Below are 24814 nucleotides of genomic sequence, written 5' to 3'. Positions count from 1 at the left end.
AAAGATGGAGATGGAACTTGTTGACACCATGATCGTCTCCTCCATGAGCTAGTTCTTCACTTAGGGCTTGGATGAGCCCTAAGTTCATGTAACCTAAACCTTGTATTTCTTTTCTTGGGGAATTAATATATTGTAATTAATTGTATGGCCTTGTGATTTATTTATATATACATGCTTGATTTGACAAATTAGGGCTTGTATTAATGAATTCTTCCATTGAAATCTCCAGTTGATTCTATGTCTATGTATGATTAATTAGGGATTTTATTCTTCATTAGATGATTTAAACTTAATTCTTTCATTAATTCTATATGTAATCTGCATGTCTATATGTGATTACTTTAGAATTATATTCTACACTAGATACTTCTTGTAGTTGTGTTTAGTGATGGCCATAGCATGACTTATTTGATATAATTATCAATTAATTTGATGGATAAAGGCTTAATCTTGATGGGTTGTTCTACAAATTAGCTTACTTGTCATTAGTTAATTGTAGTTAAGTAGGCAATTTATGCTTGATTATGTTGATCCATGCTTTTAATTACAATTAGTATTATTCTCTTGATTGATGTGTGCTCTTATTGGATACATTTGTGAATGTGTATGGTGGGTTATGACGTAGTCTTGAATGGGTTCTACGCTTTAGTTTAATTGTCATTAAGTAGACAACTCATTCTTGATGTTGATAATCTATGCTTACAATTGTGATTTGTGATGATAATGTGGCTACATCTATAATTACACTAATGATTTCCCCATTAATTGAAAGAAAATGGTTAATTACATGAGCTTAGTGATGAATCCTAACCCTAAGACTCTTTTTCTATCTCTTTAATTCTTAGTTTAATTTAATTTAATTTAATTTACTTGCATTGTCATTTCCATTTACATGCTTTCAATTGAACTCTAGTTTAATTATTTCACCAAAATCTTTTTCTCTCAAACTCTCTCTCTCTATTTCTCTCTTTCACAATCTAATTAACTTTAAAACCAAGTTTAATCCCAACACGTGTTCAATCCCTTGGGACGATCCCTACTCGCTTCATACTCCATAGTATAAGTGTTTAGTGATTTTATAAATTTTAAAATATGATGCCCACTTGACATTATTTCTAAACCTAAAGCTAAAACTATGATGCGACCCAAGCGTATGCACAAATAATGCACAATACTTTAGGTTTAGAAATAATGTCAAGTGGGCATCATATTTTAAAATTTATAAAACCACTAAACACTTATACTATAAAGTATGAAGCGAGTAGGGATCTTCCCAGGGGATTGAACACGTGTTGGGATTAAACTTGGTTTTAAAGTTAATTAGATTGTGAAAGAGAGAAATAGAGAGAGAGAGTTTGAGAGAAAAAGATTTTGGTGAAATAATTAAACTAGAGTTCAATTGAAAGCATGGAAATGGAAATGACAATGCAAGTAAATTAAATTAAACTAAGAATTAAAGAGATAGGAAAAGAGTCTTAGGGTTATGATTCACCACTAAGCTCATGTAATTAACCATTTTCTTTCAATTAATGGGGAAATCATTAGTGTAATTATAGATGTAGCCACATTATCATCACAAATCATAATTGTAAGCATAGATTATCAACATCAAGAATGAGTTGTCTACTTAATGACAATTAAACTAAAGTGTAGAACTCATTCAAGACTACGTCATAACCCACTATATACATTCACAAATGTATCCAATAAGAGCACACATCAATCAAGAGAATAATACTAATTGTAATTAAAAGCATGAATTAACATAATTAAGTACAAATTGCCTACTTAATTACAATTAACTAATGACAAGTAAGCTAATTTGTAGAACAACCCATCAAGATTAAGCCTTTATCCATCAAATTAATTGACAATTATATCAAATAAGTATCATGCTATGGCCATCACTAAACGCAACTACAAGAAGTATCTAGTGTAGAATATAATTCTAAAGTAATCACATATAGACATGCAAATTACATATAGAATTAATGAAAGAATTAAGTTTAAATCATCTAATGAAGAATAAAATCCCTAATTAATCATATATAGGCATATAATCAACTGGAGATTTTAATGGAAGAATTCATCAATATAAGCCCTAATTTGTCAAATCAAGCATGTATATATAAATAAATCACAAGGCCATACAATTAATTACAATATATTAATTCCCCAAGAAAAGAAATACAAGGTTTAGGTTACATGAACTTAGAGTTCATCCAAGCCCTAAGTGAAGAACTAGCTCATAAAGGAGATGATCATGGTGTCAACAAGTTCCATCTCCATCTTTTGGCTCCTTCTTCTTCTTCCTTCCATTGTAGATAGAGAGCCTGTAAAAATTTCTTGAAACCCTAGCCTCCTCCCTTTTTTCCAGAGAAAATGTAATAAAAACTTAATTAAAAACTAATTTAATGAATAAAATTCTTTCCAAACTAATGGGTCTTGTTTTTCCTTTAGTACCAACCCTATTGGAGGCCAATAATTCACAAAATAAGCCTGAGGAGGCCCCGGATGACATGGGCCAGGTCCGACTCGCAAAACACAACATTCAGTCCGAACAGCTGGGTCAGCCTATAGAAAGACACTGCCATATGGGCCGAAAGGGAGTAAGCCCATCAAGGGTGACCAGGGCTTACAGAGGAATAGGCCCAGATCCAGCAATCAGTAAATATCTTGTAAATATCTTGTAAATATCTATAAATAGGAGTTGGAATGAAGAGGAGAGGGATCTTTTCGGGTTGAGGTGTAAGAATTCTAGAGAGAGAAAGAATAGAAGGAGTTTCTTGCATCTTCAATTGGCGCCGTCTGTGGGAATCGCATGAAAGTTTGGTTGATCAATGAGGAGTATCGAATGGATTCAAACCAATTCGGTTGATCGAGACTCGATCTTGGGGATTTGAATCCAGATCTGAGCGATTGTGACCTACTCTGGAGGAATTACAATTCTTGAAGCTTTGGCAGGAGTGACTTCAGATCTACGCAACCACGAGTTGTTCGATTGTGGCAGGATCTGACGGATTTAGAGTTCAGACAATTCAGATCTCGTAAACAGTGAGCATAATTCGGAGAATTAGAAGCCAGATCTAAAAATTCCTACTCACGAAGCTCAGATCTACTCGCGAACTTGAGATTAATGCCTTTACTCCGTTCGGGAATAATGATAGGTGAAAGCTCCAATCCGATGGAGGCTGTCCAGCAAACAAAGCTTGAAGAGTTGATGAACTTGATTGAAGCTCTCAGAAAAGAAAATGCAGAATTGAAAGCTGGACTGCAGCATCGGCAAATACATGCGGTTTCCCATCCACTTCCGGTCGGAGAAGGAGGTGTTCCATCTAATATCGCGCATCAAGGCGATCAGGACGAGAACAATCAGTCAGCTCACCACCGTGATGAAAGAATGATGGACAATTTGCCGCCAAATGTTCGTCGAGTTGAAGATCACGAAGGATCGACTCACGTTGATCCGCAGCGGGAAAGGTTTGACCGAGAGGAAGTGATGGAGGTTGATCGCCGTCGAGTAGCGTCGCCTTGGCAAAGAGAGTTCATAGAGGAACGGTCGTTCGATCCGTCTTACCGGCCCTCCATGGCTACTGTCACTCATCACGGTTCGGAGGTCAGATCCGTAACTCACAGAGCTACCGCTGGACTCCAGAGAGAGAATGAAGCTCTCCGATCCGCAGCTCGGACGGTGGATTCACCATTCACCGACGAGATCTTGAATGCGCCGCATCCAAGGAAGTTTGCTATGCCAGTCTTTATTCTGTTTGACGGAACAACCGATCCGATCGATCATGTGTATCATATCCAGTTGAAAATGGCCCTGAATACGGAAAACGACTCTTTAATGTGCAAATGTTTCCCTACAAGCCTGGCCGGACCGGCGCTCAGCTGGTTCAAAAACTTGCCTAGGAGCTCCATTGGCAGTTTCAGAGACCTGTGCGATCGGTTCATAAGCCAGTACTATGGGAACAAACGCCCACCGAAGGAAATCTCGAGCCTATTCACGATGCGGCAGCACAAGGATGAACGTCTCCAGGCCTTTCTTACCAGGTTTAATCTCACTAAGAGTATGGTGATCGAATGCCACCCTTCTACGGCAGTTCAAGCCTTCAAGTTAGCCATGACACGTGGAACTCCCTTTCACACCAGTCTGGTAGTGAACACGCCGGCTACCATGGATGAACTCAATGAGAGAGCCGATGGCTTTGTGCGCCTAGAAGAAGAGGAGGCAGCTAATGCTCGGACAACGTCGCTTGTGTCAACCGAGGAAAAGTCCAAGGCAAAGATCAGGCAGAAGCAGGCTCAGCCGCAGCGTCAGACCACCTGGAAGGCCGAAAAAAGGTCCAGGGAGGAAGAGTTGATTACTCCGCTGAAGGTCACTCTGGCGAGGCTGTATCAGGAGAACAAAGACAAGTTTCATCCACCACTGCCAATTAGACAACCCCTCGAACAGAGGGATCAAACTAAACATTGTGCTTTTCATTCTGATTTCGGACATCAGACTAACGAATGCAGGAACCTGAGGAGGCAAGTGGAGATGTTGATAGCTAGAGGGGAGTTTGCGAGTTATGTTCAAGGTTCGGCGATGGAGCAGAATCGACCGGTGGAACAAATAAAAAGGAGTCATAAACAAAGCTCCCACAATTCGCAACCAGTTCGTATAATCAATGCGATCCATGGTCGACCCGAGCCTAGTGAAGAGTCAGATGACCTGCTCCGGGTGCGCCTGCGGCAGGCGCAGATGAAGAAAAGGGTCGGCAATGTGACCACTCTACACCAGCAGAGCCCGTCAATGCAGATAAAGTTCGACTGGACAGACCTGCAGCGTGTTCAACTGCCTCATGACGACCCGTTGGTAGTCAGTTTGACAGTGGCAGATTGCTTGGTGCGCAGAGTTCTGATCGATCCTGGGAGCAGTGCGAATGTTATGCCGAGGGACACATTTGACAGGCTCGACATTAAACCAGAGAGGCTCAAGCCCACCGGAAATCCCTTATTAGGGTTTGATGGGAAGAGGGTGGAACCCGTCGGGATAGTGGAAGTGGAAGTTCAAGCTGCAGAACGAGCTCTTATGGAAACTTTTGTGGTCGTGGAAATTCACCCCTCGTATAATCTCCTGATGGGAAGAGGATGGATTCACAGAGTCCGGGGTGTACCCTCAACTCTGCATCAGGTCATGAGGTGCCTCGGGCCCGATGGAGATAAAGTAATAGACATTCGGGGGGATCAGGTCGCAGCCAAAGAGTGTTATTCAGTCACACTAAAGCATGCTGGGAAAGGAAAGGCGCCCGTCCGTTCGACAAGCCCCAGATAGCAATTACAGAAACCTCCGCCCGAGCAGAATAGGGTGGAGGAGTCAGTCAATTTGATCGAGGAGCCCCTTCTGGATGTGCAGATCGATCAGTCCAGGCCAGAACGAACTACCAGAGTAGGTATAAGACTGACCAGAGAAGAGCAGCAAGAGCTAGTGGATTTTTTGTCCCACAATGTCGACGTATTTGCATGGAGTCACCTAGACATGCCTGGAATTAGTCCTTCCGTATCCTGTCATTCCCTGAATGTCAATCCCAGTTTCAAACCAGTGAAACAGAAGCAGCGAAGATTTGCTCCAGAACGTAATCAGATCATAGCGGAAGAAGTCGATAGGCTGCTTGATGCGGGATTTATCAGAGAAGTGCACTACCCTGAGTGGTTGTCCAACGTCGTCGTAGTGCAGAAGAAAAATGGGAAATGGCGAGTATGCATTGATTTCACCAATTTGAACAAAGCCTGTCCGAAGGACAGCTTCCCGCTGCCTAAGATTGATCAAATGGTGGATGCCACCACTGGGTATGAGCGTTTAACCTTTCTGGACGCATATTCGGGTTATAATCAGATTCCTATGGACCCCGCAGATGAAGAAAAAACTTCTTTCGTCACCGAGCGAGGTACATACTGCTACAAAGTTATGCCTTTCGGGCTAAAGAATGCGGGAGCAACTTATCAACGACTTGTTAGCAAAGTTTTTAAGAATCAAATGGGTAAGATTGTCGAAGCCTATATTGATGATATGGTGGTAAAGAGTAGGAAAAAGGATGATCATCTGAAGCATCTGCAAGATGTATTCGATGTACTAAAGCGATATGGAATGAGGCTCAATCCGGCCAAGTGCTCGTTCGGTGTGAGTTCCGGACAGTTTCTGGGACACGTGGTCAACCGCAGGGGCATCGAAGTTAGCCCCGCTCAAGCAGAAGCTTTGATTAAGAATGCCGAGCCAAAGACGATCAGAGAGGTGCAAGCCCTAACAGGACGAATAGCTGCATTAAGTCGATTTATTTCAAAATTGTCAGATCACTGCAAACCATTCTTTGACACGATTCGGAGCCATGGAAGGCAGGTCTGGGGGGATGAGCAACGACAAGCATTGACTCGTTTGAAGCAATATATGCAGAATCCACCGATCCTGTCAGCCCCAGAACCGGAAGAAAAGTTATTTCTATATCTTGGAGTATCAGGTGTCGCGACGAGTGCCGTTCTGATTCGTTGCAAGGAAGGGGTGCAATACCCGGTATTTTTTGTAAGCAAAACGCTGATGGAGGCAGAAAAAAGATACTCAAAGGCCGAACGGGTGGTACTTGCACTTGTAAATGCGAAAAGAAAGTTGAGGCATTATTTCGAATCCCACCCCATAGCTGTTCTGACAACTTTCCCAATCAGAACGCTTATGCACAAGCCAGAGCTCTCGGGTAGAATGACAAAGTGGGCCATAGAGTTGAGTTCATTTGACATAACGTATGAGTCGAGAACAGCTGTTAAAGGGCAAGCGGTAGCCGATTTCCTACTAGAATGTGACGCCGAAGATACGGAAGAGGACCTTAGAAGCGGCTCTTGGAAACTTTTTGTGGATGGCTCCTCTAACCAGACGGGGGCTGGGATTGGGATCAAACTGCAAACCCCAGAGGGTACTTCCTTGAGCCAAGCACTCAGACTTGAGTTCCGAGCCACCAATAATGAAGCGGAATACGAGGCGTTGCTAAATGGATTAAAGTTGGCCAAAGAGCTACAGATTAAAAGTTTGACAGTGTATAGTGACTCGCAGCTGATTGTTCGGCAGGTAAATGGTGAGTATGCGACCAAGGATGACATGATGGGGGCATATCGTTCTGCCGTTCTGCATAGAGCTAAGGACTTTGCAACGATTGAATTCATACAGCTGCCGAGGGAACAGAATGCAGATGCAGACCGTTTAGCATGCAGTGCTTCGTGTTGCGGTGAAACATTGGCGAGGGTGATTCCAGTAGGGATAGTGACCCAGCCATCTATTTTCGAAGAACCGTTGGACTCTGACCCTTGGCAAGTCAACGTCATACCGTATGAACCGAGTTGGATTGACCCAATCATTGCCTATATTCGAGATGGCGTTCTGCCTATGCAAAGGGATGAAGCTAGGAGACTCAAAAAGAATGCTGCCAAGTACGCCATCGTGCGGAACCAGCTGTATAGAAGGTCCTATTCTGGCCCATACTTGAAATGTGTCACCCCCGCGGAGTCGCAGCAGGTATTGCGGGCTATTCATGAGGGAGTGTGTGGCAATCACTCTGGCGGGCGATCGTTAGCGCATAAAGCAATGACACAAGGGTATTTCTGGCCAAACATGTCAAGAGATGCGGAGGAGTTCTCTCGAAGGTGCGATAAATGCCAACGATATGGACCATTGATCCACCAACCACCTGAGGAATTGCACGTAATGGCCTCGCCGTGGCCTTTCGCGCAATGGGGGATGGATGTGGTCGGTCCTCTGCCAACTGCAAGAGCTCAGAACAAGTATGTGTTACTGGCCACGGATTACTTCACTAAATGGGTGGAGGCAGAACCGTATCCTAGCGTGACTCAGACTCAGGTGAGACGATTTATTTGGAACAACATTATCTGCCGTTTCGGTGTTCCCAGATCGATAGTCATGGACAATGGCACAAACCTCGACAGCAGGCAAGTAAGAAAGCTGCTGGAGGAGTATGGAATCAACCAGAAGTTGGCTGCAGTAAATCATCCTCAGGCCAACGGACAAGCAGAAATCACAAACAGAACCATTTTCGCCTGCATTAAGAAGAAGCTGGAAGATCATAAGGGGAAGTGGTTGGATGAACTCCCGAACGTTCTATGGGCTTACAGAACCACCCCAAGGCGGCCGACTGGGGAGAGCCCGTTCGCAATGGCGTATGGTACCGAAGCAGTTATACCGGTTGAGCATTTAGTCCCCACTATCAGAAGCTTAGCATGGAGTCGAGATCAGAACGACAAGATGTTAAGATTGAACCTCGACATGATAGACGAAAGGAGGGACGCAGCGGCTATAAGGCTAGCATCGTATCAGCAAGTGCTGGCGAATAGTCACAACAAGAGAGTAAAACACAGGGATTTTGCCCCGGGCGATCTGGTTCTGAAAAGAAAGGTGGGGATGGTCAAAAAAATGATGCCACCCTGGGAAGGCCCATACAGAATTGCAGAAGTCATTGGCAAGGGGGCATATACGTTGGAAACCATGGCGGGAAGGTTGGTCAGCAAGCCCTGGAACGCCACGTCTCTGAAGAGGTACTACCAATAAAAGCTAAGTTCTGGCTTTAATTGGATGTTGTTTGTTGTCAATCAAATACGTATGAATGAGCAAGTTACTGGAATTTACAAAAAAGAATTTTCTTTTCCAACGGTCTACTATAAAAATTTAAAGCCAAGTGGCAAGTGGCATTCTAGCCGAGCGCCAGGCACTTAAGCAAGATAAGTGGCAGCTGGCACTACAAGCCGAACGCCAGACACTTGCTAAAAATTTAAAGCCAGGTGGCAAGTGGCATTCTAGCCGAGCGCCAGGCACTTAAGCAAGATAAGTGGCAGCTGGCACTACAAGCCGAACGCCAGACACTTGCTAAAAATTTAAAGCCAAGTGGCAAGTGGCATTCTAGCCGAGCGCCAGGCACTTAAGCAAGGTAAGTGGCAGCTGGCACTACAAGCCGAACGCCAGACACTTGCTAAAAATTTAAAGCCAAGTGGCAAGTGGCATTCTAGCCGAGCGCCAGGCACTTAAGCAAGATAAGTGGCAGCTGGCACTACAAGCCGAACGCCAGACACTTGCTAAAAATTTAAAGCCAAGTGGCAAGTGGCATTCTAGCCGAGCGCCAGGCACTTAAGCAAGGTAAGTGGCAGCTGGCACTACAAGCCGAACGCCAGACACTTGCTAAAAATTTAAAGCCAAGTGGCAAGTGGCATTCTAGCCGAGCGCCAGGCACTTAAGCAAGATAAGTGGCAGCTGGCACTACAAGCCGAACGCCAGACACTTGCTAAAAATTTAAAGCCAAGTGGCAAGTGGCATTCTAGCCGAGCGCCAGGCACTTAAGCAAGATAAGTGGCAGCTGGCACTACAAGCCGAACGCCAGACACTTGTTAAAAATTTAAAGCCAAGTGGCAAGTGGCATTCTAGCCGAGCGCCAGGCACTTGCCGTACAAACACACGACAAAGCTAATATAAAAGAAAAAAAAAAAAGAGAAAAGATATGTATATACTGAAGATGAGTTGAATAGAGCACAACACATAGGGAAAAAAGAGTTCTGTCATTTCATTAATATTGAACATTGAGTTTACAAAAGAGAGATGTCCATCATTACAAGAAGATATGAAATGGAAGAATTCGAAGGAGCCCTAGCTGGACGCCTCAGTACCAACAGCATCCTGGTCGTGCCGACTCGCCTCCTCGGCCCCGTCAGCCGCCTCACCTTCATGAGGTGGGGAATCAAGGTGAATGACTGAATCGTTCGGCTGAGGTTCAGTGTCAGCAGTGGCTATAGAAGGAACCACGGTTGACGATTGAGGAGCGGTCAGTGGCAGAGCGGTAGGAGGAGCTGTGATGATCCTTGAGGATGCGATGTCCTGGCACTCATCAAATATACGCTCCGCTTCGGTAGGTTCTGGGTCGACATAGACCCCCAGAGGTTCGATCCCCAGATCCTTGTCTACCTCATCCGGAATGGAGCTGGTCTGTCCCTCATCCAGAACCCGGTCGGTGAAGCCTTCCCGGAATCCTTGAGCATACCTAAGAGCACCGACCCTTGAGAACCGGGCGTGAAGGGCCAGCATCCCACCACCCACTCTGCTGATCGCGTCGATCAGAGCGGTACGCTCGTCCAGAGCTCTTCTTTCAAAGGCCATCCGAGCAGATTGTTCATCAGCTAGAAGGCGCTGGAGTTCTGCCTTCTCTTCTCTAATTGATTCCCTCTCGGTCTGCCAGACGCTCTTCTCAAGCTGGAGGGCGTCCTTCTCATCCTGAAGGGAATCATTCTCCTTCTTCAGGGCATCTCTCTTTTGCTCGGTTTTGTCAAGCCGAACCAGCACCTCGGTATTCTTCATGGCAAGGAGGTCGTTTTCTTTATTAGCCACCTCCAGGCTGTCAGAATACTTACGGGCCCTAGCGTTCCCCATCTCCACCTGCTTCTGCATGGCCATCATCCCGAACAATGTCTGCATAGGTGCACATTAAAAACGGTTAAACCAATAGTCAGAACGGGCGAAGGCAGGACCAAGTAATATGAGAGAATTCATGAGTTAGAAAATAAAAGTCACCTCCATAGCAGATTGGGGAAAGCGACTGAACACGTCCTTCTGGGAAAGGCCCTTTGCCGCCTCAAGGTCCTTCGGAGTCCACATGCTCCTGTAGTAGGCCATAGCGGTCTGGCCATCCTTCAGCATGGTCTCGTTCGGTTTCACGAACGTCCCATCCGTTCGGGTGTACCGAGGGGCCCATGGCGGTAAGCTGGGGATAGAAGGGGGGCCTGAAGCAGAAGCAGAGCCACCAGCTGCGGGAGGCCCAGAGGGAGAAGGAGCTCTGATCGCTCGGTGCAAGAGAGTACCCGGCCCAGAGACCCTGGTCCTTCTAATGAGAGGCTCCTCCTCAGGATCGATTTCACTGTCAGGATGAGGCCTTTTGCCTCGCTCTTTGTCCCGACCGCCCCCCGCAGCAGCAGGAGCTATGGTAGCTGGGGAGGGCGCGTTCTGGTTGGCAGCAGGGGCGCTGGCAACAGGGTTAGTAGCCACTGCGCTCGGGACAGTGTCAGATATGGTGGCTGAAGAAGAAGCTGACGCTGGAGAGGAGGTCGCCCCAGCAGCAGGAGTGGCTGGGGGAGTATTTTTCCTCCTGCCAAAAGAGGGAATCTGAAGTCTGCTCATGTTGTAGCCGAGTGATGAGAGCGCAAAGAGGTTGTCTGAAGTGAGGAGATCTGAGCAGGAAGGAATATCGTTCAGAACGTATCTCTTCAAGTAGTTACTCCTATCCCTGCAAACACTATAGCTCAAGTCATCACAAGGTATTCCCAAGGAGCGGCATAAGTAAGTGTAAAAACGAGGAACGCATGTTTCACAGGGGCAGTCATGTTTATGGGATTTGAATTTTTTATAGGAGGAGACAGAGCAGACACAAAAGGCGCTCGGGATTGGGTAATCCTCTGCAGCCGGCGAAGACCAAGCCCCACTAATGCCCACTATGCTATCCCTCCAACCCTTTTCAGATTTTATTGTGTCAGTGCATATGGACATCTTCTCGAACGGGTAGAGGTGGTAGAAGGGCTCGTTAGTACGGATCTTACTGACCTTATAGCACAGATGGAGGTCTATGAGGTCGAGGTCCAGATTTCTGTCACGCATCAATAAGAGCATAACAGATATGATCCTAAAGAAGTTGGGGTTGACCTGCAGAGGGGATATCCCCAATCTATTGAAGACATAACTAAAGAAAGGGTGCAGAGGGAACCTAACAACATTCAATTGAAGGTTCGTGAATAAGACTTCGCCGGGCAGGAGGCCGGCGCCGGTCGTAATATTAACGTCTTGGGGGCAAACCCTAACTTCGATGTTGTCAGAAAGTCTAAGTCTCATACGAAGAACATCCAGATCTACAACCATGGTGGAAGTGCTAGAAGAATCTAAAAGAGGGAAAATGGAAGCCTGCCGAAAGTAAAAAGAACGAAACTAACCTCGGAGGACTGCAAGATCGCTGGAAGAATGACTCTCGAAGGATTTCACCGGAAAAAGCTTAGCACTGTTCTAGAAAGAGAGAGACTTGGCTGATGATGGAGACGGTAAAGGGAAGTGAAGTGGAATTCTAGAGCATTATAAAGGCGAGGGGGCCCGAGGGCCGAAGCGTCGGGAAGGCGAGAAATCCCTCGAGCCCCGGAACATTGATTCTGGATCTGACCGTCCGCTCCCCCACGTGGTTATCTCGAGCCGTCAGCGTCATGATGAGACGCCATCAATAATTACCCCTTATTAAATAAGGGGCAATTATGGGGGCAGTTGAGGAGGCCCCGGATGACATGGGCCAGGTCCGACTCGCAAAACACAACATTCAGTCCGAACAGCTGGGTCAGCCCATAGAAAGACACTGCCATATGGGCCGAAAGGGAGTAAGCCCATCAAGGGTGACCAGGGCTTACAGAGGAATAGGCCCAGATCCAGCAATCAGTAAATATCTTGTAAATATCTATAAATAGGAGTTGGAATGAAGAGGAGAGGGATCTTTTCGGGTTGAGGTGTAAGAATTCTAGAGAGAGAAAGAATAGAAGGAGTTTCTTGCATCTTCAAAGCCCAAACAAGAAAATCCCGTAGCCAAGTAAAAGATAAATCCCGCAATGCTGCCAAGGGCTGGGGGATGGGGACCGATCCCCAGGGGGTATTTTTTTGCATATTTCTGCCAATAGTGGGGGATCGATCCCCTAGTGCTAGAAATCTCTTTTAAGCCCTGTTTAACTTCATTTTCGCCCTGGCCTAATCGGTTTGCTTCTTGATCGTTGGGAACATCATCAAAGGCCCGAAAAAAGGTAGAATTGATCATTTTTGAAGGATAAGCGCACTATACGAACAATGGGCTGCAACCTCTTTTTGCCATTTTCTAAGCTTTTTTCGACTATCTTTGCTTGACTCCAAAAATGCTTTAATGAATTGAAATTAGTCCTTTTGAACTTTATTGACCTGAAATTGACAAAAACATAAATTAGAACTAAAACGATTGATTAAAGATAAGTGCAAGGACTAAACTACCCTAGCTTAGGTGCTAAAATGTGCAACATTTGAGCACTTATCAGATATCTTCCTTTATCTTGATTAAGTTCTGAAATCATCCATATGTATTAGCTTGGCAAAGGAGGAACATATCATAGACACCACATATGTCTTCCTACAATAAACAGGAAGATCACAAATACGAATCCAAATCGGGACCTATTCCAAGACCTCTTTCTCCAAGTTAACATTTTTACTCCAACGCTTAAGGATTATAGGTCTTCCTTCGAATGTATGGATTATGGACAACACCTTATTAACATCAGTCTTATCATGAAAATGAACAAAGAAAAATCCATCCTTCAAATACATTAACTTAAAATTCTTGGACCACCTCTTCTCTACATATGATTTAAAATGATGGTAGTAAGGTTTCTTGCCCATCACATAATCTACTACAGAAGATGACCAAAATTGGATCTCATCAACCACATCATTTTCTGTAATCAAGACTTTCTTTCCACGTACATGGCTATGGAACTTAAGATTCTGAAACTCAGATGCTGTTTCCTTAAAGAAACGACACCAAGAAGTGGTGGGAGAAGATGACCGGCTTGCAGATCCCGCCGGCAAGTTAGGGGAGGAGGAATGACCCTCCTCCATCACTATAATCTCTGTCCCAGCCACTGAAACTACATGTAGTAGCCCTAACCCTAATTCGCCTGCTATTGAGAGAAAAAGGGTAGAAAAGTAAAAAGGTAAAGCTTGAAATTTGAGAGAAAAAGAAGAGGAAGAAAGAGAGAGAGGCGTGAGATAGAGAGAGAATTTTGAGGCCATGAAACGGCTTTTGGCCAATTAAAATGGTTAAGTGGGGGTGGGCCCCACAATTATTAAAAACTTCCTTTAATCCATTTAATATGTTTTTATATAAATTTAAACCACAACCACATAATCTAACATACCACCATGAAATTATACATAAATAACAATGCATGAAATGCAATGGACCCGTGACACAACCCCCGTGCTCAACAATCCGGGTAGCGGGTCCCGCCTGAACCTCCTGGTTCGAAAAACAGAAAAATGCTAAGATGGAAACTGATACATTTCTAAGAGTTCTGGACTCAAGGAAATGTCCCAATCAATCCACTGACACACCCCATGGTATCTGGTATGCAAAACGAGAAATGACGAAAATACCCTCGAAAAGAAAAATTACAGAAAATGAAAAATGACGAAAATCAGGAACATTACATTCTCCCCAACTTAAAAAGATTTCATCCCCGAAATCAACCCATACTTGAGGGAGAAAACAACGCTGGATACTTAGAGTGAACCTCTTGTTCAAGCTCCCAAGTATCCTTTTCAACTTCATGGTGCCTCTAAAGAACCTTCACCACCAATGGTATCGTCTTGTCCCTTAACACTTTTTGCCATGTGTCAAGGATCGGAACTGGTCCCTCTTCGTAAGAAACATCCTTGTCAATGTCCACATCAATCCAATCCAGAATGTGAGATAGATCTGACTCATACTTCCGCAATATCGATACATGAAAGACATTGTGGACCCTGTCCAACTGTGGTGGTAATGCAAGCCTGTAGGCAACCTCTCCTACCCAGTCCAAAATCTCAAAAAGTCCAATGAATCGCGGCAATAACTTGTCACTCTTTCCGAACCTCATCAACCCCCTCCATGGAGAAACCCAAAGAAAAACGTGATCTCCCACCTCAAAGGATAACGGTCATCGCTGTCTATCCATATAACTCTTCTGCCAGCTCTGAGCTGTGACCAATCTCTGTTTAATCAGCTTAATCTTCTCGGTATTCTCGAGGACAATATCGGATCCTAAGGCGGCTGTCTCACCCACCTTAGTCTAACAAACTGGAGACCTACAAGGTCTGCCATACAACGCTTCAAATGAAGCCATCTGAATGCTCGCCTGATAAATGTTGTTGTAGGCAAACTCAACAAGTGGAAGGTGGTCCTCCCAACTACCTCCCAAATCAAGAGCACATGCCCGAAGCATATCCTCTAAAATCTGGATGGTACGTTCCCACTGGCCGTCCGTCTGTGGATGGAATGCTGTACTAAAGTGCAACAGTGAGCCAAATAATACGTGAAGTCCTTCCCAGAACTTCGAAGTGAACTTGGCATCCCTATCCGACACAATAGATATTGGAACTCCGTGCAACCTCACAATTTCCTTCACATACAGTACACCAAGTGCCTCTGCGTCATCCGTTACCTTAATAGGCAAAAAGTGGGCCGTCTTAGTCAGTCTATCAATAATGACCCATACGGCCTCATTTCCCCACTGTGACCTAGGAAGACTTGTCACAAAATCCATGGCAATCTGCTCCTATTTCCACTTTGCTACTGGCAATGGCTGCAATAAACCAGCTGGTCTCTGGTGCTCGGCTTTTACTTGTTAACAGGTAAGGTATCTAGCCACAAACTGTGCAACATCTTTCTTCATTCCATTCTACTAATACTGACGTCTTAAATTATGATACATCTTGGTACCACCTAGATGAACTACAAAGTGGAAAGTGTGAAACTCCTGCAAGACATCCTCATGGCAAACTATGGAAACAACCAACAAACCTCTGAACCGTATACCTCCATCTGCAAGTAAGGTCCAATCTTTCACTGTCTCACCACTGGAGACTAAAGTGTAAATGCCATCCAAATCCGGATCCTGTCTCTGTGACTCAATCACTCATCCGACCAGAGTAGGTTGAGCCACGAAACTAAACAAAAATGCTGACACACTACCATCGTTATCATCAAAGCAAGTCAATCCCATTTCTACCAGATCCTCAAGCATCTTCCACTTCCGAATAGCCAAACCGGCCAAAGTCTTACGATATTTTCGGCTTAAGGCATCGGCTACCACATTTGCCTTGCCCGGATAATACTACATATCAAAGTTGTAGTCCTCCAAGAACTCAACCAGTCACCTCTGTCTGTTGTTCAAGTCCTTTTGGAAGAAAAGGTAGTTAAGACTCTTGTGATCCAAGAACACTTCGAATCTTTCACCATACAAGTAGTGCCTTCTGTAATGACTCGGTCATTTTTCTTCCTTTCTTTTTTTTTTGGTAATTTCTTTTTTTCGTCTTTTTCCTTATTTTGTCTTTTTCTCAGTTCTATTTTTCCTTGCATATCCTCACTTTTTGGGCTCGGATTTGATTCTGGCTTTGCATACATCCATGACATTTAATTTCCATGATATCTACATTTTTACTTTTGTAAAAAAACATACTAAGTGTTTATCTTATGCTTGCCTATCTTGATTTTAGGTTTGAAGATTTGTTACTCATTTTTAGTACTTGATGTTGAGTTTCTCTGATTTATTTCTTTGTTACATTTACTAGAAATAGGCTTTTTCTAGGCCTGCTTTGTAATAGAGGGAATGCCTCCTTATGAATTGTAATTCTTTTTCTTTTCTTTTTTATACAAAACACCATTCAGGAATAAAAAAAAATAAAAAAAATAAAAATAAAAAAACTTGTTAAGTGTTTACTTTTCTTGTAAAGGGTATGAATGCATAATTTTTTTGTAATATTCTTAACTTGTGGGGTTTTAGTGTAATTAATTAAAGTAATTATTTTTCGTCTTAGGGATCATTTTGCAATTTAATTTAGAAGATATTTTGGAAAATGACCTTTTTGAAAAATGTGATAAGTGTCACACTCCTATGGAACCACTTAACATTTTGGTGGATTCACTTGGAAGCTTAATCTTGTAACACATGGAGGGTGGGGATTCCCCCACTTGTTGGCCTAGGATTGGATCACTTGTTGGCTTGGATTGTTGAAAAGTATAGGCTTACGATTAAGCCTAGGAAGGTGGCTTGGATTGTTGACAAGTGCAAGGTTCATTTTAAGTCTTGCACTATGTGTGTGTGAAGACCATGGTGTAGACTCACATAGTGAGTAGAGGAATGCTAAATCCTTCACTCACCACATTTTAATTCATCTTCCTCACCACTTTGTTCTCAAACCCTAACCTAACCTCCATGGAAGGAAAAGTTTGACTCAAGGCTTTGACTTCATTTTTGGCCTTCTTCCACTCACCCAAGACCCTTAAGCTTGGTATACTTTTGTTTCCTCTCATCCTCCTCTACATAACCCTTGAAGGGTTTGCCATTTTGTGTTGATTTGCCTTGGATTCAAGAGGAACAATCCTCTTGTGAGGTAAGGGGTGTTCTAATTTATATTTTTGATGTTTTATATGTTTTATGACTTGGTATAAATGAAATATATGTCTTAAATCTAAATTTTTAAGTTAATAGTTAAGGGTACCTTGCATGAAGTTAAGCTAAGACATGATTTTTGGAAAGGCCATGACTTGATTCATAACATATATTAAATTGAGCATGTTTGGATGAGAAATGAAAATCTAGAGGAATTTATAAATTAATTTAATTAATTTGTATTCATATGTTTCCATGATTTAAATTAGGTTTTGAAGGAATATATGTAATGATCATGATAAGTTCTTCAACATATATTAAATTGAGCATGTTTGGATGAGAAATGAAAATCTAGAGGAATTAGGTATTTTGTGTAATTAATTTCCATCCTTGTTGTATTAATGAGTTGAGTATGTATTTTGTGATGATTACCCATTTAAACCATGATTTTAGACTTGTATCCCAATTGTGAGATTATGTTCTTAATATGGGTTAATATTGCTCTAGAATGTAACAAGTTGTATAATGATGATCCAACATTCTTCATGCCATTGTAGTTGTGAACATAGGGCATGTATTGTGTTTCCAAAATTAGTTGGTGCATGGTAGATGGTTTTACATTGTGTATATATGTTTATGCTTATATATATACATTGTTGCACAAATTGTTGATTTTGGAAACTTGGGATGTTGTTGTTATAACTAAGGCTAGGGCTTGGTTCTAGTACGGGGGATTGTCCCTCTACAAGTCTAGTGCGCACATAGGGAGGTTACCCATGGGCTAGTAACCCTAATGTAACTATAGTGTCGGTCTGATCCGGCGTGATGTCCAAGTATCTACTTTGGTTTGGTTTCGCATTTTAAATTCTAAGTTGATAACTTTGTGAGTTTGCATCTTCTTGCGTTGTGTTGGAAGTTCCAATATAGGTTAAACATTATGAATTGTTTTACATCAAATTGCAAAGTTATGTAAAGATAAATTTATGCATGCTCATTACCTACGAGTAAACTTTTTTACTCACCCCAAAGTTACCGGGTGTTTTTCAGGTAAAGAAGCATTATTGTGGGATGCACATCACTCTTAGGATTGTTTGACTACTTGGAGTATTTTTGTTATATTAGAATATGCACTTGTTAGCATATTATGCTCTATTTTGGTTCATTTTGACAAACCATGTATTTGTTGTTCAAGGCATGTAATGTGCACTTAAGTGCACCTTTTGATACTCTTTAGATGTGTATGTAATGAGGCCAAGAGCCAAAGACACTTATGTGATATGTATGCTAATTTTTAACTTCATTGTTGCTTATGGAAGTTAGGAGATTTCATGCATTGAAGGGTCATATTTTGCATACAACATGCCATGAGGCCGTAGGCCATTGTAGTACGTCTATTTTTTCATATTACGTATGCTTACATGTTCACTTTGGCACACAACACCATTCTTGATGAAAAACGAAACTTAAAGTTGCATTTTCTTGAGTTTTTACCCTTTTATGATCTAGGGGCATTTCGGGTATTTAAAAATGTGTTTTTTTTGTTTTCGTTTGCGCTGCTGGGTAGAAAACTTGATTTGGGGGAGGGGGGTTTCTTCTTTGTGTTTTTCCAGAAAATATCGTCTTGGTCCCGAAAATCCCGCGCAAAGTTTATTTTTCTGATTTATGCCATTTTCTTTAAAACTTAAGATTTTAGTACTTGTTACTATTCATCGACTTTTTTTTAAAAAACGTGTTGACTGATCCAAAACTTCCAGGGGTCTTGTGGGTGTATTTTAAGATTTCATTTTCAATTTAGGCAATTTAAAAACCTCCCAAAGCCACATTTCCTTTCCTTTGGTAGCAGCTCGGAACAATTTTACCCTCTTGACCTGATTTTCTTGGGGGCATTCTGGGCATTTCATAATGCATTTTTTTGTTTCCATTTACGATGCCGAGTAGAAAACTTGATTTTAGGGGGGATTTCTTCTTTGAGTTTTTCCAAAAAAGTTCATTTAGATACCCGTTTTTACTCTCAGTTGCAGCAGCAGTGGGTCGATAGCACTGTAGCTGTCATTACCCTCGTCAGGCCGCCGTGACATCGTTTTTTGTTTTTGACCTTTCTCCATCGTCCGGACTACAAATGGAGTAAAAAAAAATTTGAACTTGACTAATTTTTTGTCGTCTATCCAACGGTGTGCTCGGTTATGCCCGGATATTTCTGAATAATTATCAGTTTACCCTTTTTGCTTTATATGTCCGTTTTTCTTTATTTTGTTGTTTCTCCTTTGTCCGGACTCCGAATCATGCGATTCTTGAGTCCATCATGATTAGTTTTTCATTGTCTTTCCAGAAGTGTGCTCGGTAGCACCCGAATCCATATTTTTATAAAATGACTATTTTGCCCCTAGGGGCTCATTTGTCATATTTCTGATCTTTTGCTTCCGTGTCAGTTCTCATTGAGTTCCACGACCTCATGGAAGGTCATCAAAGTGTCTTAGAGGCGTGTTGTGCCTTGGGAGATCGTTGTTTTATTTCTTACTTCCGCATCTGGATCCGTTATCGGGTCAATCTTCGATTCATCACAGGACGCACTGGCTTAAAAAACCAGGGCCGTCACACCTCCAGCACTTCAAGGCAAACACAACTACCGCCAATTCCAAATCATAGGTAGGGTAGTTAAGCTCGTGAGTCTTTAATTATCAAGACCCGTAAGCCACTACTCTACCCTCCTGCATCAACACACAACCCAAACCATCACGTAACGTGTCGCAATAAATCACATAACCCAGGCCACGCTCGGGTATCACCAACACTAGAGCCGTAGTCAACCTTGTCTTCAACTCCTGAAAGGATGACTCACAGGCCTCATTCCATGCAAACTTAATTCCCTTTCAGGTCAATCTAGTCATAGGCACTGCCAAACGGGAATGTCCTTCACAAACCAACAATAATATCCTGCTAGGCCAAAAAAACTCCGAATCTCAAATACATTTTTGGATCGCTCCCAATTCAAAAATGCTTCAATCTTTGATAGATCAATTGACACTCCACCTTCCGAGATAACATATCCCAAAAATTTCACCTCTTGCAGCTAAAATGCACACTTCTCATATTTGGCGTACAAACGGTGCTCCCGTAGAATTTGCAACACTATACTCAAATGGATTTCATGCTCTTCCCGAATCAGTGAAAACACAAGAATGTCATCCACAAAAACTACCACAAACTGGTCCAAGTAATCGTGGAAGACGCGGTTCATTAGATCCATGAATACCGCTGGTGCATTAGTCAAACCAAAAGGCATAATAAGGAACTCATAATGTCCATACCATGTACGGAACGCCGTCTTTGGGATATCCTCATACCTAACTCGCAACTGGTAATAGCCTGACCTCAAGTCGATCTTTGAAAAACAACTTGCTCCCATTAACTAGTCAAACAAATCATCTATCCTTGGCAAAGGATACTTGCTCTTGATGGTGGCATGATTCAACTTCCGGTAATCAATGCACAACCTTAAAAAACCATCTTTCTTCTTAGCGAACAAGACCGTTGCGCCCCACGGTGACACACTCGGTCGGATGAAACATTTCATTCTCAAATCATCAAGTTGTTTCTTCAATTCTTCCAATTCTATTGGTGCCATACGATACGGTGCCATAGAAATTGGCTCGATACCAGGCATTAAGTCAATGGCGAACTCTACCTCTCGATGTGGAGGCAACTCCATCAAGTCCTCCGGAAACACATCCAGAAAATCGCATACAACTACTGGATAATCAATCCCTCAAAACTCAACATCATCATTGGCAAAAAGGCTAACCAAGAAGAACTCCTGCCGATCCTGACCTCTAATACCATAAAACGAATGAGTGAAAGGATCACATCGATCTCCCACAAAATAGAAACAATCCCCATTTGGGGTACACATTGAAACTCTGCCCCTAAAGCAATCAATAATGGCCCTGAAGGACGACAACCAATCCATCCCAAGAATGACATCAAACCCTATCATCTCAAGAAAGATGAGATCGAACTCAAGTACCCGCCCGATAATGGTAATGGAACAACCCCTACAAACTCTACCAAGAGTGACTGAACCCCCAATAGGCGTGGCAACACAAAGTGGTCTGTCTAACTGACTGACCTCCAACCCCAATGCCCGTGCAAATGATGAAGCAACGAAAGAGTATGAAGCACCGGAATTAAACAATACTCGAGCCCAAGAATGGAACACAAGAAACATACCCCTGACAACTGAAGGACTGGATAATGGCTCGACTGGAGTAACTGCATACATATAACCCTAGGTCCTTTGCCCCTGAGAACCACCGGTCTGATAACTCGACTGCTGAGTGGGTACACTAGAAGGAGCCCATCTACCCGATCGAGAACTCTGAGCTGTCATAGCTGGATGAGGTGGCTAAGGTGGTGGTGCTCGAAATCCTTACTGAACGGTGGCAGACTACTTCTGCCTCTACTGTGAAGCTCCCCCTCTACCCGAACCACTGCCCCATCATGGACAATCTCTCACCCTATGGCCCTGCTGGCCACAACCAAAGCATCCACTCGACACCGTCTGAGTTTGAGTGCACTGGGACTTGTAGTGTCCTGGCTGTCCACATCTGAAACAAGTAACATTCAGACTAGAAGACCTGATAGACACTGAAGCTGCAGGTACAAATCTGGCTGACTGTTGTCCCTTAAATCCTGACGGTTCATTCCTCTGCTTCTTATGTGATTGACCCTCGGAAATAACACTCATGCTCCCGTTGTGCTTATAGGACTCCGCAATAGCCTTGTTGTCCTTGCTTTCGACCTCAACCACTAAGGTTTTTCTCACTGCTTTTGCATACTATGTCAGTTCTATGGCAGCTACAATTGGCCTGATGGTAAGATCAAGGCCATCAATAAATTTCTCTATCTTTCCTTCTTTATCTTTAGCAATCCCTGGTGCAAACCTCAAAAGCGATGTAAACTTGTTCTAATACTCTGTAACAGTGATATTCCCTTACTTCAAACCATCGAACTCTTTCTTTAATTCTCTCCACTTAGGTGCCAGAAAGTATTTCTCATAATACAACTTCTTGAATGCATCATAGGTCATTGTGTCCAAATTGTGGATGTGAGAAACGGTCTTCCACCAAATCTTAGCATCACCTGTAAAATTGTAAGTAGCTAAAATGATCTTTAACCTGTCCGACACCAAGTTCATAGCATTCAAATGCTTCTCTACCCTTTCCATAAAATTGTCCACAACAAGTGGATCTGGGCCGCCCTTAAACAAAGTCAGCATCAACTTCACAAACTCTGCAATGTGGTAAAGAGTCTTTACTGACTCACTTTTCTCTGGAGGTGGTGCCGGTGGTGGCACAACCTGTGACGATGATGCCACTATAGTCCGAAATGCATTATATAAGACTGCCTTTACATCTAACCTAAGCTATACCTCACTTATCTGAGGAAGCGGCTCGTTAGTTCCCCTCGCTTGTCCCCCACTTGGTGGGACTAAAACACGCAACAAGACATCTTCCTCAACTTGCTCCTGATCCCTTTCCACGAGATTGGAGCTAGAACTCTCCCCGAGATCCCTTCGTGGTGGCATGACGTTATAAAATGAGAGAATGAATAAAAAAACAATGACACTAATACACACACGAGAACGGAGTCCTCACTCAAATGACTTGTCAAGAAGTGACAACACTTAAATACTTCCATACTCCTGAAAAAACCCAACCGATGATGAGCATGGTCATGCTAACAATGTACAACAACACTAAACACTTAACACGTAATCACATAACAAGTAAACAAGTAAACAATTGGGCATGCTTTTCAAACATTTAACATTTAGGCACAAAAACACATAAACATGCAATTCAACTTCCCCATGAAATCCTAGTTAGGCCTCTACTCGTCGTCCTAATGGTATTCAAACCATTGTTTTGATACCAAATTTGTAATGACCCGAACCCGTGGGTCCGAACCGTTAGCCGGGTCCTTACCCGAACCCGAGGTCAACTACGGGTACAACCGTCATTTCTTATGTCATCACGAAGCATGAACCTCATCCATAACCCTACAACTCTCCAAAACGACCAACATCATTGGAGGAACTCAAGGCAGGGTGGAAGAAGAGAATCGGCCGACTGGGAGCCTTATGTCGGTCGACTGATGCTTAAGGTTCGATCGGCTGACCTAATTGGTAGGCCAGCCGAAACAATGCACAAATATGCATACTCTCGGGACTTCCATAAATGGCCTCTCGGCAGACTGGAAGTGAGGGTTCGGTCAGCCGGAAGTGGAGGTACAGTAGGCTGACAAGGCTCTTCGGCCGGCCGAAACGCCACTTCCAGAGACCCAACTCTCTGGAATACTAAAAAATGCACTGTCGGTCGGTTAATGCTCCTTGTCAGCCGGCCAACAGACCCAGAAATGCTGTTATATGCAACTAAAACCCAAGGAGAACCGGACTCGTTGTGAGCTAAACCTGATAAATAATCATTCCCAAATTCACGGCAACAATACACAGAAAATACCATAGTCGAAATACTTTCAATAATTCACAAGGACAACCCATCATTATCCCATTCTATACAAGTCATCTACATAGTCATGAATTACATCAAAATACTGTCAGAATTATAGTTATAAAATATGGCTATGCTTTACACAAAATAAATACATTTCTAATGTATCATTTTACAAAAGAATGGGATTAAAATACAAAAGATGGCAAAAATGAACTCCTAGTCCCTTTAAACCTGTGGAGGATATTCTTCTGCAACTTTCTTTCCATGCCTTGAAAATGTTAATAATAAAATGGGGTGAGCCAACCGCTCAATAGGAAGTGTCTAAGACACACTCTTACGTCCCCGTGAATCCACATAAAGAATAGACTCAAAGAGTATGGGGTTATGCCTCAGGAAGGAAGTAAAGCCATAGTATCATCAGCAAGCACGTATATATGTCATCCAACTACCAAGTACACAAAGTATGTCAATGATGTGCCATGCCATGCAATGTCACTCCCCATTTCTGAAACAATACCGTTTCACCTTCCAAACCGTTAGTGCAATCCGACCCTAGGCGACTCCAAGGCGTCGCGAAAGGAGGATTGGCTAACCATCCAAGACCACAAGGCAACTCCAAGGCGTCGTATCTGGCCTAGTTGGCTCAACCACACTAAGGTCTCTCCCTAGTCCCCTCTAGACCACACTAACGCCACGGACCACTAAGCAATTCCTAGGCGTCCGATTTTTGTAACCACTTTTCGAAAATCTTTCCCAAAAACATGTTCATTTATTTTTAAAACACTTTTCTCCTTTTTCTTTCCAATGAATGCATATTTGAATTCATGCTTCCATGTGCCACATCAACAATAAAATTTCCCCACATTCTATCTACATTATATCCACATTAAGGGGAACTTCTAAACCTTCGCATTCACAATTTCAACATTTGATTTTCATAGCAATTGGAAGATATAAGACATACAATATATCAATACTAAGCATGTTTCTTTACCATAATGAAAAATGGTTTGAACATGGATTTAATTTATACATTGAACATATTTAACATCATTAATACATATAACCCCAACAACCCTAGACAA

The 24814-nt window shown here is 42.9% G+C and overlaps 1 protein-coding gene across 1 annotated transcript; it reads right to left on the bottom strand.

The window, feature by feature from the left end:
• Positions 1–21712: 21712 nt before the first annotated feature.
• LOC132316616 (uncharacterized) lies at positions 21713–22801 on the bottom strand. Its single transcript, XM_059815091.1, has 3 exons — positions 22646–22801; positions 22219–22573; positions 21713–22038 (listed from the first exon to the last, which is right to left on the bottom strand). The coding sequence occupies exons 1-3, from the start codon at positions 22799–22801 to the stop codon at positions 21713–21715; spliced, it is 837 nt and encodes a 278-aa protein (XP_059671074.1).
• Positions 22802–24814: the final 2013 nt, after the last annotated feature.

This window comes from Cornus florida, unplaced genomic scaffold (assembly GCF_030987335.1).
Source record: "Cornus florida cultivar Cherokee Brave unplaced genomic scaffold, ASM3098733v1 CherokeeBrave_3.0.0_Hap2_Chr07, whole genome shotgun sequence".
Classification (NCBI taxonomy): Eukaryota; Viridiplantae; Streptophyta; class Magnoliopsida; order Cornales; family Cornaceae; genus Cornus; species Cornus florida.
This window is presented reverse-complemented; position numbering and strand designations above follow the sequence as displayed.

Coding starts and splice junctions, on each gene's coding strand:
- LOC132316616 (XM_059815091.1), bottom strand. CDS start 22,801: ATGCCACCACGAAGGGATCTCGGGGAGAGTTCTAGCTCCAATCTCGTG. Junction 22,574..22,645: donor CGCTTCCTCAGATAAGTGAG/GTATAGCTTAGG, acceptor TCATCGTCACAG/GTTGTGCCACCACCGGCACC. Junction 22,039..22,218: donor ATTAAAGAAAGAGTTCGATG/GTTTGAAGTAAG, acceptor ATGCAAAAGCAG/TGAGAAAAACCTTAGTGGTT.